Here is a 20120-nt window from a genome sequence, read left to right on the forward strand (position 1 = left end):
AATCAATTTAACCACAAAATTCAGAATTACATTAAAGGAACAAACCTTATCTCTTGATTTGTAAACCTCCTACTATCAAAAGATATCACTTTCTAGAGCTATAAACTTCTCCAGCCGTGGGATGCATCCCCCAGTACATACACTAAACTGCACCTTGCCACTTGTGAGCGATACATCCCACTGCCTCAAACATGTCTCTGAAGCTGCTTTATGTTCATTCTAATGCCACAGAGCTCTGCCACTGAAGACAAAACACATAGGCATTAGTCCAGTATTAGTTAACTTCAAATGATCATTTTAGGGGTCATCCCTGCAGGTGAAAGAATCTGAGCTAACATATTATTCAGACTGGAAAGAACAGCTTAGCCAGTGATGGGGTTTCACTCAGAGCACTTCCAGTGAATATTGCATTAAAACAGTGTCAGAGTCATCACAAAATGGTGTCTAGATAAACAATAAGAAACATGCACAATTCCTATGCTCACTATAGCACCCAAGACATTGTGTACTGTGACATGTAAACAAAAACAAGAGTGATAAGTAGCCTGAAGCATTTCACATACTATCATGTTCCTTAAGATTTTCTTCTGCCTCAGCATTCATCAAAACATTCTGAATTCAATTATTCAGACCCCTGGGCGATTCACTGAAAGACTTCAAAGTTTTATTTTGTTTGTGCAAGAGGACTTTAAAGTAAACAAGGAGAGGAAAAAAAAAAAGAAGACAACAACAAAAGAGACCTTTTCACTTCCTTGGTATCTTTTCCAAACCTTAGTCTTCTAGCTGACAACCTATTTTTTCCCTTATCACATAACCCAGCCATCTCTTGAGGGCTAACTAAGCTGCCTATTTTTGTGGAACCTCCAGCTGCTCATAGCTGACTTTAGTCAAGCAACGTGCTTAGCGTAGAAAACAACATTTTATGGTCAAGACAATTATGAAAAAAAAAAAAAATGGCAACATCTGCAACAAAATGGCCAATCAGTATTAAAAATGCTTAATTAAAATCCACACAATGTAGCTCTGTTGAAAAACTGACCTCTACACAGGGCACAGAAAGTAACTACTCTCATCTGGTAACAGTTTAAAGGGAAAATGATACAGAAGAGCTCTTCAATTTACAGGCATGTTTATTTTTTTTAGGTAGCTTTTCTAACCAAGTATCTGTTTGAAGAGCTCATGAAAGAAGAGTCCATTTTTGGAGTACTAAAAAACCAAATGACAAATGCTACCTCAAGAAAAAACACTTTGTTGTTTCATCAGTAATTCAGGTTTTAAAGCTCTAGTATTAGCAGATCAGGCAACACATTTACAAATGGCAGTTTTGCCCTTTTTCCATACAGAAAGGATTAAATGCATTAATCCCAGTGGATTTTTGCACAGGTCAAAAAGAAAACAAAAAGATCTCTTTCTCTTCCTCCACATAGAATTAGCCTTCCTCACCTGAATCACTTTTCTATGAGCCTCTCATACTTAGGCTGAACATCACTCTACCAGATACCATGTGTACAACTGATGGAATTGCTTCCATATCAGAAAGTTTGTCATCACATAGGACTAATTAAAGCCTCTGAATTTTTTTCAGTAAGCTTAAAAACCACCATCAAAATGACATGGGTATATGGCTAGTCGATTTTATTTAGCCCTGAAACCAGGAACAAAAACTTAAACATTACACTTGTTTACTTTGAATATCAGAAGTGCTCAATTTATCACTGGTTGAGAGAGAGGGAGTTGGCAGGCTACTGTAATTATCAGTCTCCAAATCTTGAAACAAACATCTACCTTGTTACTAATGAAGAAACAAAATTTTTAAGAGAGAAAAGTTGTTAGACGGTGCATGTTTTTGTAAGGGCAGAATGTAAGGTTGGCTGAGCTTTCTAAATAGGTAACACAATTTCAGCACTGATTAATGCAAATACTGTCCTGCTCGGGGTGGGCTAAGTATCCGAACACAACAGAAATTAATGACTGAATAGGAATCCTTGAAAAAGCAACAGACTTCCAACTACTTGAAACTCATCAAGAAACTGAAACACTGGGATGCAGAACAAGTTGCTCTCAACACCCAAGGTATAAAATGACTCCATTTTTGTGGCTAGGTTCTCAGAGCTGGGAGCTAGCACAACACTTACCGTTCTCGGTCCTGTTCGAGGGCTTTCTGCTCAGCCTCCAGACTCGCCTGCAGACCCGCCTGCTCGCTGCAGCTGTTGTTCAAGGTGGCAAGCTTCTGCTTCTGCTCCTCAATCTCAAAGTCTATTGTGGAACGACGTTGCAAAGCAGAGTGCCTCCTTTCTAACTTAGCAACAGCTTGCTCGAGCGCCTCTCTCTGCTGCTTCTCCCTCGACTCAAGGATTTCTTTTTCCTTTTTCCGAACCTTTTCTTCCTGACGAGCTACATTGGCTGTGAATTCAAAGGTTTCTTGAAGCTGCTGCAGCTGATTTGTGCTAGCTCTATACTGGCCAAGTCGCTCTTCTTTTTCTTCTATTTCTTTCTCTATTTGATAGAGAGTATTATCTAACCCTAATAAACCCCTATCAAGGACTTCAGAAGCTCTTTGTTTTTCTTCCAGCAGAGCTGGCAAATGACTACTCTTCAGGTACTCAAGCTGGCGTACTTTAGATTGCAGCCGGTGCTCCACTGACTTTATCTTGTCAACTTCTTCACCCTTGAGTATGGCATCCACAAAGTTTTCATCATCTCTCTTGAGACTTAAATGTTCTTCATGTGCAAATTTTAAGTGTTGCAGAGCTCTTTCTTCATCTGCTATTTCCTTTTCTAGGTGATCCATTTGCTGAACTAAATCTTTTTCCAAAATAGTCAGCTGTTCCAGCTGCTTCCTTTTAAACTCTACAAAATCATGCTGTGCTTTTTCTAACTCTCCGTGGTTTTCATAACCTTCAGATCGGGCTTCCTTGACTTTCAAAAGAGATTCTCTAATATCTTCAAGATCTCTTTTCTCTTCTTCAAATCTTTGTACATCCCCCCTCTTCAGGAGCTCTATCATGACCTGCTTCTCTCGAAGCTGTTCTTCTAGATGAGCCACCAGCATCACCTGCTCCCTTTCTTGCTCTTCAAGTCTCTTTTTTTCTGATTCCAGCTTAATATACTGTTCATCTTTTTCCTTTTTAAGTTTTTCTAGCTCACGGAAAATCTGCATTTTCTCGACCTTTTCATTATGATTAAGTTCTTGTAGTCGTTGCAGCTCTTCTTTGACCCGGGCAAAAATTTCTTCCTGTTGCTTTTTCTTTTGAAGCTCTATCTCCTGTTGTTCCCGTAATCTCTCTTCTTCAAATTTTTCTTTTTCAGCCAGCAGATCCTTTAACCTGCTCTCAATGTGGACACTTCTTCGTTTCAGGCTCTCCTCCTGTTTTCGGATCTGCAGCTGGACTATTTCCGTCTCTTTGCGCTGGGACTCTACTTCTTGCTGCATTCTTACAAGTTCTGCTTTGTCAGATCTTTGTTTTTCTTCCATCTCTTCTATTTGTTTCCTACAGTAAAATATTCACAGGCAATATTTCAAACTTTTTGGTTTTGATAGAACATATCCATGCACAGAGTGAAGAGGAAAAATATTTTTTTTTATATATATATACACATACTCATACACACAAACTTGTATAAAAGGATTAGAAGTTTGACTCATGAAATGTAAGCCAACACATGAATTAAAACAATATCTTCTTTTTAGGTCAACCCAACTGAATTATTGATAAAGAGGGCTATAAGGTTAGGAACAGACGTATCTGAGAGAGAAATTTTTTTTCAGACAATTTATCGTGTCCTGTGCAATCTCTCTTTTAAAGGTTGTAGTGCATTCCAAATGCAGACAGACTGAGATTTGAAGGTCACTATTACCCCCATAATGCAATTGCCTGAATACATGTAGAGACAACCTGCAAATCAGTTGGTTATTTTGTGAGAAGTTCAAGTCAGATAAATTAAACCACAACCAAAGCAACTTCAGCATAATCTGAATTCAAATCCCATCAACATAAGAAGATAAACATCAGTGATTCTGTTGCACCATTTTCTGAATAACATCTTCTAATGCTTCAGAGTTTCAGGGGTCTTCTGAGTTTACTTAACTTCGTCCAACTACATAAACAGCTCTTGCAAAAAGAAGCAGGCAGTCTAAAGCTGAGATGATAGAAAGCATCTTTCAGCTTATGAGTCTAATCAATGCTGTGATCTCCAGCAAGGTGACAGCCATTACCTTTACAATATTAGCAGCTATGATGAGCTAGAACAGTCAGCTCATTTTGCCAGCTGACAACAGTATTTTCTTTTGTACTTCAAACTGATTTCAAAATAATGTTCTGATAAGCATGAATGCTATGCCCATACCAGCACTACCATTTTATTTAAGAGAAGCTAAGTTTAGAATGTGAAGTTTTCCAATCAAGATTCAATTCAAAGGCAAGTAAATCATAAAAAAGATCCAAATGAAGAATGGATTTTCCCGTCTTTTAAAATAACACCATGGAAATTAAGAGTGAGAATAATATGTTACATTTGTATAATCTCTCCTCATACTTTTGTTTTTGGCACTTTCTTTGTTACAGATCAGTTAGCTACAATTCAGCTTGTCTGTCACTAATCAGTAAGAACGAAGAGTTCAAAAAAATAACCAAAATCTTAATAGCTGACAAAACACAAGAAAATTATTTATATCAGGTTCTTCTGCTTGCTGAGTAACAGCATGATTTCATATTAATGATTTACATGTCTACAATGTGTATATAGAACACACACTTAAAAGAACACTGAGAATGTTACCTTTTACTTTCTAGTTTTTCAAGCTCCTCTCGTTGTTGTCTCTCAAATTCTAGCCTGATTTAAAAAAAAAACAAACAGTAAAAAGGTTTTTTTTTTCCTAAATATCACAAAATGTAGGAAGATATGATGTAATTCAGCGTCTGCTTAGAAATTATAACATCGGTACAAATCAAAAGTGTTATAAAACTTTCTACATTAACAGAAAATATTTCCTTTGTTAGGGTTACAAATTAGGTTATCATGCTGTCTGACAAGTACAAACAAAAAAGTAAATTAATTGGGGGGGGGGAACCTATTTAAAAAGTAAAGTTAAACAAGACAGATGAATGATTAGCATAGCCTCTGCAAGTTAACTACATGCAGACAGGGCAATCAATACATAGAAATTGAATTTCTCTACCTTAGACAGATCGGTCCTTTTACAGGGAAAAGACTGCCATGGGAGGCAGGGGAAAACAGAGCAATCAATTAAGAAAGAAATTGATAGAAAAAACATATTATCAGCACAGAATATTTTTAAGACGACAACAGTTCATTTTATTAGAGGTTAAATTGGTTAGATTCATAAAACATTTATCACATTACAACTTAGAGTAAAATTTAAATAATTAGTCTTTCTAAACACGTTTTTCAAATACCAATGATAGATAAATCAATGCTCCTCTTCCTGTGGTTTATTAACTGGGCCACTTCTGAGAAGGGAAAAAAAAAAAAGAGCTACAAAACTACACTAAGGCACACCTGTACTTCTCTTTCCTCCCAAGAAAAACAGCCCTCAAACATGACTATGATGTAATCAGTGGGGTTGAAAAGCCTCAAATTCCTGCCAAGAATGACATTCAAGTACAGAACCCAATTCAAAACAATCTCTCCAAAATGCTTTGAGATATTTAGTTTGATAGAGTTCTGAACAGTTATGGGGCAGAATTTTATATCATTTTTAATATCAGCTATTAGGGAAGTTGTACAATCCCTCACTTAATTTCTTTTGAGAGACTTAGGTCTTACATTTATCGGGTTTTTGAAAGAAATTTTAAAAAATAAATATTAAAATAGTGTAGAGAACCTGTATATGGACTGAAGTATTCATCCAAATACACAAATATCCAGTTATTTCAAGCCTGCTACAGCTTAAGGAGTTTGCAGGTTAGTGAGACAGTCCATAAACAATGAAAAAAAATGCAAGACTGCACCACAAGTTCACTTTAAATATGTGATGAACTGCAGTTTAAGATGCATTGAACACAATTATATAGACTTTTTTTAAAAAAAAAGGTATTTTTCGTTTTTCTTTCTACAGTCACACAAAGACATACAGCAAAAAGGAGCTGCACGTGGAAACACAAAAACAATACACCAATAATTTAACACTTATAAAGCAATTCAAACACTCCTACATCCTTCTAACTGCTACAAAACTAGAGAAAGGCTAGTTGAACAAATTCCATTTTGCCCTATTTTGCACAATTTTAAAAAATACCTCCTACAATTCCTAAGAGATTAGAAAATATAGTTTGTTTGGGTTTTTTTTAAATACAAAACTCCAGACATTCAGAGCTTTCATGTAAATGTCTCACTAAGAGTCCACTGACATTTGCATTAGGACTACAGCCAGGATGGATACTATCTCAACATTACAGAGCAAGAAGAGGGAACAACTTTGTATTTTTAATTCGACAACTATTTCTGTAGCAGCAATGTAAATCCACAGATTTATGCAAAAGAACATAAAGCAATCTTAAGGGGCCTTCAGAAAGCAAAATCTTCATTTAATGGTGACTGTATTGGGGTTTCCCTCTCCCTTTTGTTTTAAAGCTGAACCTCAAAAGCCCTCACTTGGGCAATGGTCTACCTCTGGAGCTCAGAGCTGTTATCACTTCTTAGCTAGGGCTTGGCTGACAAACGCCACTGTATTTATCATTACTACAGACTGAAACCATACAGACCCTGGGGAATATCTCTCTGGTCTGTGTAGATGCAGATGTCCATTGAGCACTGTCAGATGTAGACCATCTTTGCTTAGACAGTTGGCAAAGTGATTTACAGGTATTCCCATGCTTGGTTAAGCTATCATGAAGTAAAACATTTCAGATAGGCTAGCAATGTGCAAAACCCAGAGAAAAAAAATCATCTGATGTTTTGACTGTCCTATAAAAGATATAATTTAGCAAACAGATTTTATGTTAGCATAAAAATACTAACTTGGTTTTGATTGAGGTCTGATAGGAGGCAAATGAACCGTCATAGCAGTCTGCATGAAAACTGATCAGTGGTGAGTACTCTGTGACTTTCTCTTTGAGGAAGTATCTCTAATACCTTAGGAGTGGTGTCAGAGCAGTTTTACCTTACACTGAAATGGAGGTGGTGGTGCTCAAAAGGTTGCTCAGGAAAGAGGAGCGAACTATGCAAAAGTGGTTCTTTCTTCAGTAAAAATGGCTCCTTCCCAAAACCAAATATTGATCATCATTAACACCCCAATCAACAGCTTCCAAACGCTAGGCCTAGCTGTTTTAAAAATGCACATTTAATGCATTTTAGGCAAGCAAATAATCCTATGAAGAGAAGGGCTGATGCATTCTGGTGGCTTGCTGCTGCATAGATTTGGTGGTGTCTAAGGTCTGAGCACTGCTGAAGGGTCTCCTACCACGGGCTCATTCGTAGCACCTCTATTTTCTACCAAAGGTGCTCATGCTGCAGCCTTTATTTTTGCAGGGGTAATAACAATGCCTGTCTTCCTTAGCTGGCTGCCTATTTTCTAAATATATTTAGAATTTCAGCCCTTTTGAGACCATTACCCCTGCAATATTTGCTTGAAATTGGTTATGGGCTCAAACTTATTTCTGGACAGGAAAGAATGTGGGGAGGCAGGACACGTAGTCAATGATTCCAGAAAGCTTGTTTCTTTAAGAAGCTAGTTAAAAAGAAAATCATCACACACAAAAAAAATATCACTGTCTGTAAAACTGGCAGTCATTTGTTAAAAAGCACAGATGCAGGACTGATGCTTTGCAGCATAGTCCCTCCACAATAAAAACCCTTTTTCACATAACCTCTGCTGCCTTTATTAAGGTGAGCCCTACCGTGAATAGAAAAAAAATATTAGCTTGAAATTAAAAGGAAAGTAATATACAGATATTAAAAGACTAGAATCCACTCTTTCTTCTTTTGTAGATCTACCACAAAAGAACTTAATCTGATCTGCGTTGAATTAAATAGACACCATTTTCCTAGAAAACATGGCATATCTAGTGATAAGAGCAGTGCAGATAAGGTGCAGAGAAAGGAAGTCAGTTCTACTAGTACAGGACTACAATAGCCTAATTTATACAGCACAAAAGTGAGATCTGGTAGTACATCTGTTAGGAAAGACTGAGTACTGGCAGGACTACAAAGATGTTACAATGCTGTTCAGTTGCACGATTTATGAGATTAATTAAAAAAAAAACCAAACACCAAAACAAACCCCCCCCCATGCTAAACCCATGACAAGGCCAAGGTTTCTCATGAGTGGTTTCAGAGTCACAGAATACTGTAGCTTACAAAAGGTCCACAAATGAAATCTTCAGCATAAATCTATGTGCAAAATTGTATTTTATCCAAAGCTTATTATCTGAAGCAGTGTTGCATGACACCAGATTAAAGACAAAGACCAGGAACAGGCATAACAAAGAATTTTGCATGTTAAGCCAAAATTTTATGCAGCTATCTCCACATATGGGAAATCAACAGCCAAACAAAACCCACACACATACACAACAAAAGCCACACACAAAGACCACCCATCTGAAAACACAATTAAAGATAACGCTGATTTTCACATGGGAAAGATACAGATAGAGTAAGCAAGATCCATCATTTATTTGCTTTCACAATGGAAGGTAATACCCTGCAGGCTCTTCTGTCATTGATTGCTAAAGATGTTAGATCTTACAACCTGTTTATTGCACTGCAAATTTAGCTTTTAGTCTTTAGGTTATTAATACTGAAACTGGGAGAAAACATGGTCTTGAAAGTGCTAAACTGACAGTAGGCAAAATGCTAGTCAGGAACAGAAGTCGTACAGAAGAAACAGAGGGTCAGCTCCTGAATGTAGATCTGCACTGCTGCTGGGCAGTGTGACCACCACATGACAAAAAACTGATGCTACAGTCTATTGTAATAAGGGGTCATGCCTAAAGGACCATGTTCTACATCATTCCTGGTGTAGGATATTCTTGTCCATCTACACTCTTCCAGGAAGCAAGATGCCCAACACCATCTACTACCTTGTGTACAATTACTCAGCCTTCAATACCCAGAGATCAGATTTTGTGTTTCACCCAGGCTGAACTGGTCACCACTCAGAAGAACCACCACTGCAGCACTGTACCTCCTCAGCAGCATTCCTAGCTGGGGGTGCAGAACTCAAGCACCCTGGCAAGCTGTCTAACTCTTTACAAACACAATGCTGTTGGCTTTGAATTATTACTAAGGCCTAAATGTTTGGTGTCTCATTTATTAAAAATGTATTATTTTCTTTTAACTTCCATTTACCCGAGTCCCCTCTTTTCCTTAAAGTAACATTTTCTGCAGAATTTTCTCTTTGCAACAACCTCACGACATGATCAGAAAAACCCCATTGCTGTCACAAAGGAGGAAAAAACAATGTTATCATCAACATAAATAAAATTGTCACGGAAGTCCAGTCTAAACTGAAAAGTTGTTGTTGCCAAATTGCTCTCCATAAAGATGCATCACTTTGGAAGATTTTTAAGGCCAGGGCTCAGTTAAACTGCAGGGCAAATTTCAGAGCCTACCAGCTCCTTGCAGCAGTCACAAAAGAAGTAAAGAGAGTCATATTTGAAGTCTGGGATTTTTTGTTGACTTTTTGTTTTACTTTGTTTATTACAGTTGCTGATCTATCAGGACAACACCTGACTCTGCACTGTGTGGGCAATGTGTATGATTACATATGGCTTCATTGTTCTAAACATAGCTAAAGCTGCTCAAGGTAGAAGATTAAATCATGAATATGCCACCACTGGGACCAGTGCTGTTTAATATCTTCATCAGTGACATAGACAAGGGGATTGAATGTGCTCTCAGCAAGCCTGCAGATGACACCAAGCTGAGCGGGGTGCTTGACACCCCTGAGGGACAGCATGCCATCCAGAAGGACCCAGACAAGCTTGACAAGTGAGCCCATGTGAGCCTCAGGAGGTTCAACAAGGCCAAATGCAGCATCCTGCACCTGGGTCAGGGTAACCTCCAGTATCAGTGCAGGCTGGGGGATGAAGGGATTGAGAGCAGCCCTGCAGAGAAGGACCTGGGGGTCCTGGTGGATGAAAAGCTGGACATGAGCTGACAGCATTCACTTGCAGCCCAGAAGGCCAACCTTATCCTCAGCTGCATCAAAAGAAGCGTGACCAGCAGGCTGAGGGAGGTGGTTTTGCCCCTCTACTCTGCTCTGGTGAGACCTCACCTGGAGTACCCTGTGTCCAGCTCTGGAGTCCTCAGCACAAGACACGGATCTGTTGGAGCAGATCCAGAGGGCCATAAAAACAATCAGAAAGTTGGAACACCTCTTCTGTGAAGAAAGGCTGAGTTGGGATTGTTCAGCCTGGAGATGAGGAGACTCTGGGGAGACCTCCTTGCGGCCTTTCAGTACTTCAGAGGGGCTTATGAGAAATATGGGAACAGTCTTTTTATAAGGGCCTGTTCCAACAAGACAAAGGGTAATGGTTTTGAACTAAAAGAGGGGAGATTTAAACTAGATATAAGGAAGACATTTTTCCAATGAGGGTGATGAAATGCTGGAACATGTTGCTCAGAGAGGTGGCTGATGCCCCATCCCTGGAAGCATTCCAGGTCAGTTCGGACAGGGCTCTGAGCAACCTGATCTGGTTAAAGATATCCTTGCTCAGTTCAGAGGATTTGGACTAGATGACCTTTAAAGGTCCTTTCCAACCCAAACCTTTCTATGATTCATGAGCTTCCTCACTTAGAAGAACATACACACGTAAGAGTGACTATGAAACCTCCTCAGACAGGTGTTTATTGCTCACAAACAAGTGACAGCTATGCAGACCTTGCAGACCTGCATTCCTCCTGTAACATGAGCATTAAGCATAATCCTTTTTTTTCCTTACAAATTAAGCAAGACAAAATATCTAATTTCTTCAAGCCCATGCACAAGAATTAATTGAATGCAGACTAGCATGAGAATATCAATAATTAACCCTCCACTCTTAGTTTATAGAGTAATAAAACACAGGCATGAAAGAGTTCAGAAATATGAAGAATATTTCACCTAATCTTATCCTCTATTTTCAGCAGCAACATTGCTTTCATAATCACACCCAAGAAAGGAAAAATAAACATGACAAAGTGTTAGATGGGAAAAGTGGCAGCATTTCTAAAAATTACTGCATACACGGATAATTTAATTACATTATTCATACTGTTTGATTTCCAGGAAAGCAAGACAAGATATTTGAACTGATAAGAAAAAAAGAAGCTAAATTCCACAAAACATAGCAGAGAAAAAGAAGAATTTGCTGCAATCTACTGCATCAGAGACAATCAAGTAACTCTTCAGACTTTCTCTCCATAGGGTTTTTTTTTTAATAAGGGTTATGGGAAAAATTCATTTTATAAGACATAATTTGGCATTATCTGAAGACAGCATGAAGTCCTTAGGGAGGAAAATCATTCTTAAACCCACCTTCAGCTGGGCATTGTGCATGCCACTATATATTGCTACAAATCTCAAATATATTGCTACAAATCTCAAAGACTAAAAGTGAAGCAATGCTGAAACAACCTTTTCCACTCTATGCTGACTGCAAAGTCAAGGTCAGAACTGTGCAATATAATGCAATTATTCATAACAGAACTGTAGTGTAGTAACATTATTAGCTGGGGAAAAGCCCATGGTAGCTGATCAATAACCAGAGGTAACAAACAGCAGCCAGGAACTTTCCCTAGTCCACATAAAATGTAATACCAGCAACTGCCACTAGTTTTTATATTGAACTATTTGAAAAGCTAAAAAAAAAATTGGAAAAAAAAAAAGTATATACTTTTTTAATCTTCTCTTTCATCTCTATCTGAAAAAAAGAGATGTCATTTATCAGCAACTAGCTCACAATCTTGTGATGTCTGTAGGTAGCTCAGTAGCAAAACAGTAACAGTCACATTTGAAGCAGTGTTATTACATATACTCACTCTATTTAAGACACTGTTTAACTTGAAGGTATTATTACCTGTCCAGTCTTCCTGAATTCTAATGGATAAAGAGCAACCCTGCAGTAAAACTCAGGAATAAAGCTGTACTATCCAAGCCTATAATTCAATTTATGGCAAATTTTTCAAAAGCACATAGGTGGTTAAAGTGCCTCATCTCTCACTCAATTCAAAACACAGGCACTAGCTACTGAAAAAAAAAAAAATTGAACAGAACACCATCAATTCTCTGTAAGTCACTTTAAGAACAAAGGTAAAAACATTAAAAACAGCTTTGCTATAATAAGCAGTCTATGTTACTGGAACTGTAAAATAAAACTTTCCCACAGCCCAACTTGGCCACCTACTAAGAGGCATATAGGTGAGAGCATAAGACATTAATTTCCCAGCCTTTTTATACTTGCACTTGTATTATATGAACTCAGGAAATCTTAATTTTCAGTTTACAATGCATTTTTCTCAAGAAAAATTAACTTGTAATTCTGAAGAAAGTATCAGTGTAAAATTTTTCATGTTATTGTTGTGCTGAAGTGCTTTGGTTATAATGCAAATCTTGTCTCCCAGACTCCAGGTACTACAGCTTGCTTTGTGTTAGATCTACCACTGTGGCTGTTGACTGGTGCAATTACACTTCTTGTGTTTGTGCAGAGAAACCCCAGGCAAAAGCAAGTTTTAAAGTGGAAGGAAAGTCCTCAGTGTCCCTTCACCCCATCTTCTAGCATGGCCTAGTTCAAACAACCCTTCTGAAAACTTCTGGCTTCATTCAGAAGTCCTCTATTTAACAAGCACAACCTGAGAATAAAATATTTTTTATTACTGCCATTTGGAATATTCATACTTCTAAACTGAAGAACAGTTGGTATTTTAACAACTGTATTTTAGAATATACTCACCCTGGATTATAAAGCATAACTGCTGACAGGTTCTCACAAGACTTTGAAAGATCTGTCATAGACAAGCTGAAGGAAGACAGCAGTCCACTCTAACAACAGACCACAAAATAAAGGTATTAGACAAACATCACTGGGTTACAATCTTAATATTTTGTCAAGCAACACAAAGTAACTGAAGTATGTGAAGTAAATTTTAAAAAGTATCCTACAACAATGAAGGTATGTCTCTATTAGCAAGAAAACTGTGAAAAAAATTTATATTTATCAACTACTGATTTAATCTCACCTTTCTTTTCTCCCTTAGCTTAGCAGCTTCTTTGGGGTGGTTAAATCGAAACATATTGGTTCTTCCAAGTAGTATAACAGCACCTGAAGAGAAAAATACACACCATTCACTGGCAACATTCTACTCCTGAAAATGCCATGTAATTTTTCAGACACTCAGTAGGTAAATGAAGACTACCGTTAAGTAAGAACAAACTGAAAATGCATTTTGACAACTCAAGTGTACAGTGATGCTGCCAGTCACAGTCACAGCTCCATTAACTGATGTGGAGTTTATTCCTTCCTCTTCTGACTTTAAAAAACAAACCAGCCACACGTGTTCACACACACAAAGGTCAATCATGCAGTTCAGTTAGAGAACAAATATAGGTAGAGGAAGGAGTGCAAGGAGCTGCCCCAAGTTGGGGCACACACTCTGCAACAGTGCTACTTCAGAAGCCACCAGTAGGTACCAGAGACAAAGGGAACGTCCATAAATGTTCAATGAGCAAACTTCTCCATCCCCTACTGACTACAGTCAGGTTTGAATCCACCCACACTGAAAACAGTCAGGTTTGAATCCACCCACACTGAAAACTCCAGATCTCCATAACTTGTACTCTCACGTGACCATTTCCTTATTTATGTGGAAAAACACTGAGGTTCTTTGTCACTTAAAATGGTATTATTAGACTTTTACACCCAATAGCTACCTTCTGAAGGAAGAACTGCACAGTGGACACCCACTGTTGTATTTATTCAGTTCAGGTACAGGTCACAAATAACAAGATTCTGTGCAATTCTTATCATGATTCTGAGGATTTTTTCCAACCTGAACAATTCTATGATTCTATTTTTTAAAGACAATGGCACCAAGATTAATACTTCCCTACTAAGAATTATATTGTCAGTGATGTCTCACAACTGTCATAACAGTGAAGTCTTCCAAGTTAAATTCTGGACTCTGTGGTGGTTATCTGTCAGTTGAGACATTTTTTAAAAGAAAAAGAACTCTATTACACACACAGTATGAAAAAAAATGCACTTAAGACTGTTCACTACAAATTCCTAACATCTGAGAATGAAATGCTGTCCTTAATAAGGAATGCTCCTTGTAAAATTAGCTTAATTAGGAATAGCAATTGAAATAAGGCAGTCTTGGCAAACAAATGGCAAAAAACCCACTGTAGTCATGGAATCACTTCTTACTGTCTACACAACACCTCAATTTTGGACAATATGAACAGTTTACCCCAGTCTAATCTTAAAAAGAATTACTTTTCATAAATCTGAGTTTAGATTTGTATTGCAACACCACTTTGATACCACCTCTAATATACATGATGACCTTTCCTTCCAGAAGTGCACTGGGCATATTTTTAATATAAGCATATTAAAAAAGGATCCCTGATGTAATGAGAGGGCTAGAACTGCTTTTAGTCTACCATTACTTCATATGCTCACAGTTGTCCCAAACGTGTACCTGTTCCACTCTTTCTGACTGCTTGGAGGGGGATTTTGTGACAGTGAGGATATCTAGAAAACTCCTTCAGTTACTTTCAAATTAAGACAAAAATAATTACTTATAAACATTTTGGACCACTTTTCTAGGTGGAAGCCACTTAATTCATTAAAACTTCAGGATGAATACAGTTACAGATAAGTGCTCCTAACTTCATGAATTTAAAGGACAGGAGAGAGTCTCTTAACAGCAAGCACATGACAGTCAAAGCTAAATAACAGATCATATGAACAACTCCTAGGTTTCTCTTTTAGTCCTTCTCTGAATCCTATGATCATTTTTGCATTATTCTATTATTAAGGGAAAACTTTACAATCCTAATTCCCACTTGACAGAACTTAGAAAAGCATCTACATCAAAGGCTCTTTAGGTAAAAACCAGTCTGGGCAAAACCACCAGTCAAGTGTTTCCTAAGCAGCAGGTTCAATTGTGTGTGGTTGTACAATGCAGCTCTCCATCAGAATGGAAGGAAGCAAAGTCCAGCAGAAACGTCGCCATGGAAACGTAAATGGAAAGCAAATCCAGTTATTTACTGTAAGCAACAAGTCTTATTCTCCTTGAGTGTTAAATGGCAAAGAAAAAAGGTTTGTCGAATACACTGATAGTACGAAGAGCAACTACAAAAACTAAGCAAAAAAAAATCTGTATCATTTGTGGAGTTCTGATCTTGAAATTTGACTGGTGGTCTCCAACACATAAATGACACAGAATATAAGAAGAAAAAAAACCCAACCAACCAACCACATATATACATACATATATGTACACACCTATGTGTATATAAAAGAAGAATGCCTGTTGAATGTCATCAAGCCTCTCTCACCTACACAGAGCAATATTTTTGAACTATGGAAACAAATGTATCTATAATTAAGATGTTACCAACTTCTAAGAGTCTTTTTTTAATTTTAATTAATGAACTATAAAAAAACAAGTAGTGGGAGGTTATGTTAGGTTCAGAAGTGTTGGCAGTTTGGCCTGAAAAAATGAAAACCTGGTTTAAAGTTAAGATATAGTTAAGGTAAAGGACAAAGTGAACATGAATTCCATTACCTTTAAAAATCCTACCATACGTTCTTACAAATAAGAAATACTGTACTAAGTTAGATTTATACAGAAAGGCCACATTAGCCAGAATTCAGAAATGCTGGAAGTCATCTGTAGAAGGAAGTGGTAATTAATTACTATGCTGCCTTTTTTTTTAACTCCATGTCAGTCTAAAAACTCAACACATTTTCAAATGAACAGTTATTTATGCTGAACGGAAACATTTAAATATATCAGCAGTTAATCAGTGTTACCTAAAGTAGATATTTAAGGAGGCTGGCACTTCATGCTGTGAGACTAAATGCTAACACTGCTAGGCTACGTGCACTGTGCACGAGTGGTTCAACTAGTTATTTCATCAGTTTTGCCCACTTTATGTCATAGCTGCCACTTCTCTCTCATACCCAGTCTGGTTACACAGTCTACAAGTCAGCCTATGCAGATGTTTTCCACAATTTACTAACTCTAAGCAACCCTTTCCCCTTCTTTTGAGTTGCCAGTTTCTTTAGGGAGGAATCTGAGAGGAAAAAAAAGGTCATGTTTCTACTCTTCACATTACAAAAATCAAGGTGTTACATATTCCTGGAAGAGGAAAATAGGATCTAAACTCCTGCTTCTTCTGAGGCACACCAAACCTTTACTGCCTTTGAAATCAGGTAGGATAAATTGCAGATGACTCATTTCAGCTCAGTTCTTACTGTTTACAGTTTTACTTGTCACCAACGTCTATGTTCCTATTGCTAACAATTTATTGATGGGATTTACTCAAACATCAGCCAGGAGCTTTCTTTTCCCCCCTCAGTATCTGTAACAGAAATGAGCACACATGCCTCTCCTTTTCATGAAGAAATAGACACTTGACAAAATCGGCATCCCCTTTCTACACCAAAATGCTTTACTTTTCAGCAAGTAGACTTTTGAAGCACTTGAGTTCAGAAAAGATGTAAAACTTTCCTTGTTTAACACTGCATTTTTCCTTTCTTAGAATAAGCTTACTCTGAAAGCTTCTTTGCAGGCATGTAAAGTGAGATTGTTTTTCAGCAGCTGAGCTGTGTCACAGCCTCACTCCCAAACAAGTCGTCAGCTCATTCCTAAATGGGAAGATATTCTGGGTTCTCCTGGAAGATCAAACATCCCAAACCTCTGCTGCAGCACTCACCAGCTTACTTGTTAGCCAGTCCCTTCCAAGCCAACACAATACACCTTTATTCCCAGCTGTCCTAGCTCCTTCTGCATTCACAGATTTTAAGGCTTTTATATTAAAATTAAACTGCCTTCATAAGGGTTAGCCTCCCTCTTTTTGACATTTCCCTGCAGCTGTAGTGAACAGACACTCCAGCTGAATCTCCTGCTATACAAGAGGGTTTGGCAACAGAGGATTAAATAGGACTGGCCTGAAGCTTGGGGAGGGACAGGAGAAAGGATCTGACATTATTATCTGACTAATGGTAAACATGAGTTCAAACTCAAGATTATGAAGTGGCTTAAATTAGCCAAGAATTCTCTCTCTTCAGCACACGGCAATTCTTTGACAGAATAAAAAAACTTTGTGGCTCTCCCAATCATTTTCATCTGCAGATGAGAAGAAATGGCATTAAAATTAAACGATAACCCCTTAATATACATACAGATTTTTTTCAGTGCTGTTGCCCAAGAGAAACAAAGGTGCTGTATCAAAAATGACATTACACTTGGTAGTACCTTGGTTTAGATGCGTGGCCTCCGTAATCTGAATGCCATTCACAGAACACTGAGCTCCATTTAGTGGTATTAGATTCACTGTGCCATTGAGATTTTCAAAGATGCAATGCTCACTTTCCAAATCAAGGCCATGAAGAACTAAACACAAACAAGGTAAAAAAATTAATCTCCTAACAACCAATAAGATTAGCATGCTGGTATTAATTTATTAAAGATATATTGCACTGCATATCTGTCAGTGTTTTTTCTTTTTGCTCTGGAAAATGTTTTCTTCCTTCCTTCATCACTTCTTGCAGGCTTCAGATGTTGACCCTGACTATTGTTTTACTGTATCAGAAAAAACTGTGTTGGGTTTGTTTTGGGGTGTGGAGAAGTGGGTGTGTAATGTTCTTCCCTCCAGTGTTTTGGCACTTGATTAACAAATGCTTCTTTCCTTCTGATTAAAAAAAAAGAAACAGAAAAGTAAAATTTACATATTTGTAGAGAGGTTTTTTGACCAATTTCACTAGGTAATAATGAAATCTTCTTGGCCTTAAAGCAACCATGCTTAAAACTGAGAAGATGGGATTTAAGATGCAGTTGTAGACTAGCAGAGATGGCTGAAGTAAGGTTGTCTTCTATGACATTTAGGCCTTTTATCAATCAGTTACTCTATTTGCTATTTCTTCAACTAATGTATGATTTACTCGTACTGTTTAATATCACAAAGCAATGCAAGTTCACTAGTTTCATGGCATTTATATAGTTATTTTGATTGAGCCACTTTTTAACCCACAAAAATATATCAAACTATGTTATCTGACACTCAGTCTATCACCTGAGAATTAAAGGATGCAGTTTATTTAATCAAACTGCCTTGCAGCCACATATGTCACAAGGCAGTACAGGTCTGGCAGTTAGTTGCTTTGCTAAGAAGTGAATAAGAAAATCAGTAGAAGCCTACCTACTTTTTACCAACTTCCAGAATTTTCTTCAACTCAAATCTAAAGTCCAAAGACTGCTCTAGGTATAACAATACTGTCATTATACAAAAGGTTAATGACTGTGAAGAATGACTGTGCAGTAATTGTGACAGGTGCTGTATGAAAAAGGATGGTATTTTCCCAGGATGTTATTTCAAGAGAAGAGAGAAATAAATTAGTAACAAGTATATGAATAAATTTTGAGCTCACAAGCTATTCTAGAAGTCATGCTCTATGAAGCAAATCCCATGTAATTCAGCTCTCAAATCTTCTATGAATTAAAATATGCGAGAATATACAGACAACTAACTGGAAAAGGGGGGAAAATAAATGAAGGTTTGTTCACATATTGGGATGCTAGGAGGAGGAAAAGCAACTGGAAAACGAATGTAAAAAAATGCCAAATTCCATACCAATATCCTGTTCTGTCATAGCATCTTCCCTGCCAACATATGTTTGGCCCTCCTAATTAAGAGAGAAACACGCATTATTTTCAGTTGAAATCTCCCTTCCTCTCCCATAAAGATATAATTTATTCTTCCATTTTCTCAGAGTAATCTGAATGAAATATATATTAAAAAAATTAGGTAGCATTTTTAGAAATGTTTTCACAGTCATTACCATACGATATTAGCAAATTCAAGTTTCAAGTGTCCTGTGCAAAACCGTCTTTGTCGTTTTGAGGCGATTCATCTAGATTTGGATTTCAAATCCAGCTTTACAATAAGATGAATGACAAAATATATATGGGCAGGAATATTAAACATCTGCCTCTGGTTAATCAGTTGACCCTCAGAATAAACTTAAACCATAAATTAACAGATATTTTAATTGAATCAGTTGCAACCTCTTAAGTGCTTTTCTTACTACGGCAGAGAAACATAATGAACTTTTCTTACTGTAGTGGAGAAATTTACTGAACACTATATTTAGATAGTAAATTAATACAACAATTTGTCTACTAAAATGAACCCACAAGGCATATCAAGGCCATAGAAACACTGACATGTACTTACCTTCAAGTGGTACAAGATGATACCAGTACTGAGGAGATCATCATCAATGCCAATGAGATGAGGCAGCTCCGAATCGAGCACAACACCTATCCCTTCTTTCCTCAGGGCCAAGGTTTGTTCCTACAAAGGACAAAACTCTATTGATTAGAATATACAATAAATACTGCTCTTTTTTCTCTTTTTAAACCAAGGTTCATGTAACATTTTCTAATATCATCCAGAAAAAGTAGGTTTCCTTTTTTTTGAAAAAAAATTTCAATGCAACTGTTGTATTTCCATTGAGCATTCGAAGCTTGCAGTTAAAGAAATCTGCAAAGGTGTTACTTGAAAGGAACCAGACAAACAGCTGAATTACACCAGATAAGGAAGCTCAATCAAGAGCCTAACAAAGCAATGTTGTCTAAAAGCAAACTACTTATCATCTTGCATTATGGTAAGGAGAATTTAAAGTCCTCAGAATTTGGTACGACTAAGGCATAGAAAACTGCAAACACTGTGGTGTGCCTTTAAATAAATTGAACCTTGGGCAATAAAAATTTCAGACATCTGACAACTCGATAAGCCTGAGCAGACAAAACAACACCCAATGTAAAGGAAGCACTGACAACAGTAAATACATGTAGGCAATATTTGCAGCATATAATTTGAAATCTTCAAAATTCCTTTGGGCCACATCGTACAGTCACCTGTAGGATGAAGAATCATTCAGCAG

The 20120-nt window shown here is 37.4% G+C and overlaps 1 protein-coding gene across 1 annotated transcript in view; it reads right to left on the reverse strand.

Annotated features, from left to right (window-relative positions):
• KIF16B (kinesin family member 16B) overlaps window positions 1–20120 on the reverse strand; it is a gene marked incomplete at its 5' end in the record, with an annotated part of 121923 nt that overhangs the window by 54677 nt on the left and 47126 nt on the right. Inside the window, 7 exons of the mRNA XM_008937337.1 lie at window positions 2136–3491; window positions 4780–4833; window positions 12897–12985; window positions 13183–13265; window positions 17431–17568; window positions 18806–18857; window positions 19409–19528. Of these exons, the coding sequence (XP_008935585.1) occupies window positions 2136–3491; window positions 4780–4833; window positions 12897–12985; window positions 13183–13265; window positions 17431–17568; window positions 18806–18857; window positions 19409–19528 (1892 nt within the window). The remainder of the gene's footprint in view (window positions 1–2135; window positions 3492–4779; window positions 4834–12896; window positions 12986–13182; window positions 13266–17430; window positions 17569–18805; window positions 18858–19408; window positions 19529–20120) is intronic.

The sequence above is a fragment of the Merops nubicus genome, unplaced genomic scaffold (genome assembly GCF_000691845.1).
Source record: "Merops nubicus isolate BGI_N331 unplaced genomic scaffold, ASM69184v1 scaffold2303, whole genome shotgun sequence".
NCBI lineage: Eukaryota > Metazoa > Chordata > Aves > Coraciiformes > Meropidae > Merops > Merops nubicus.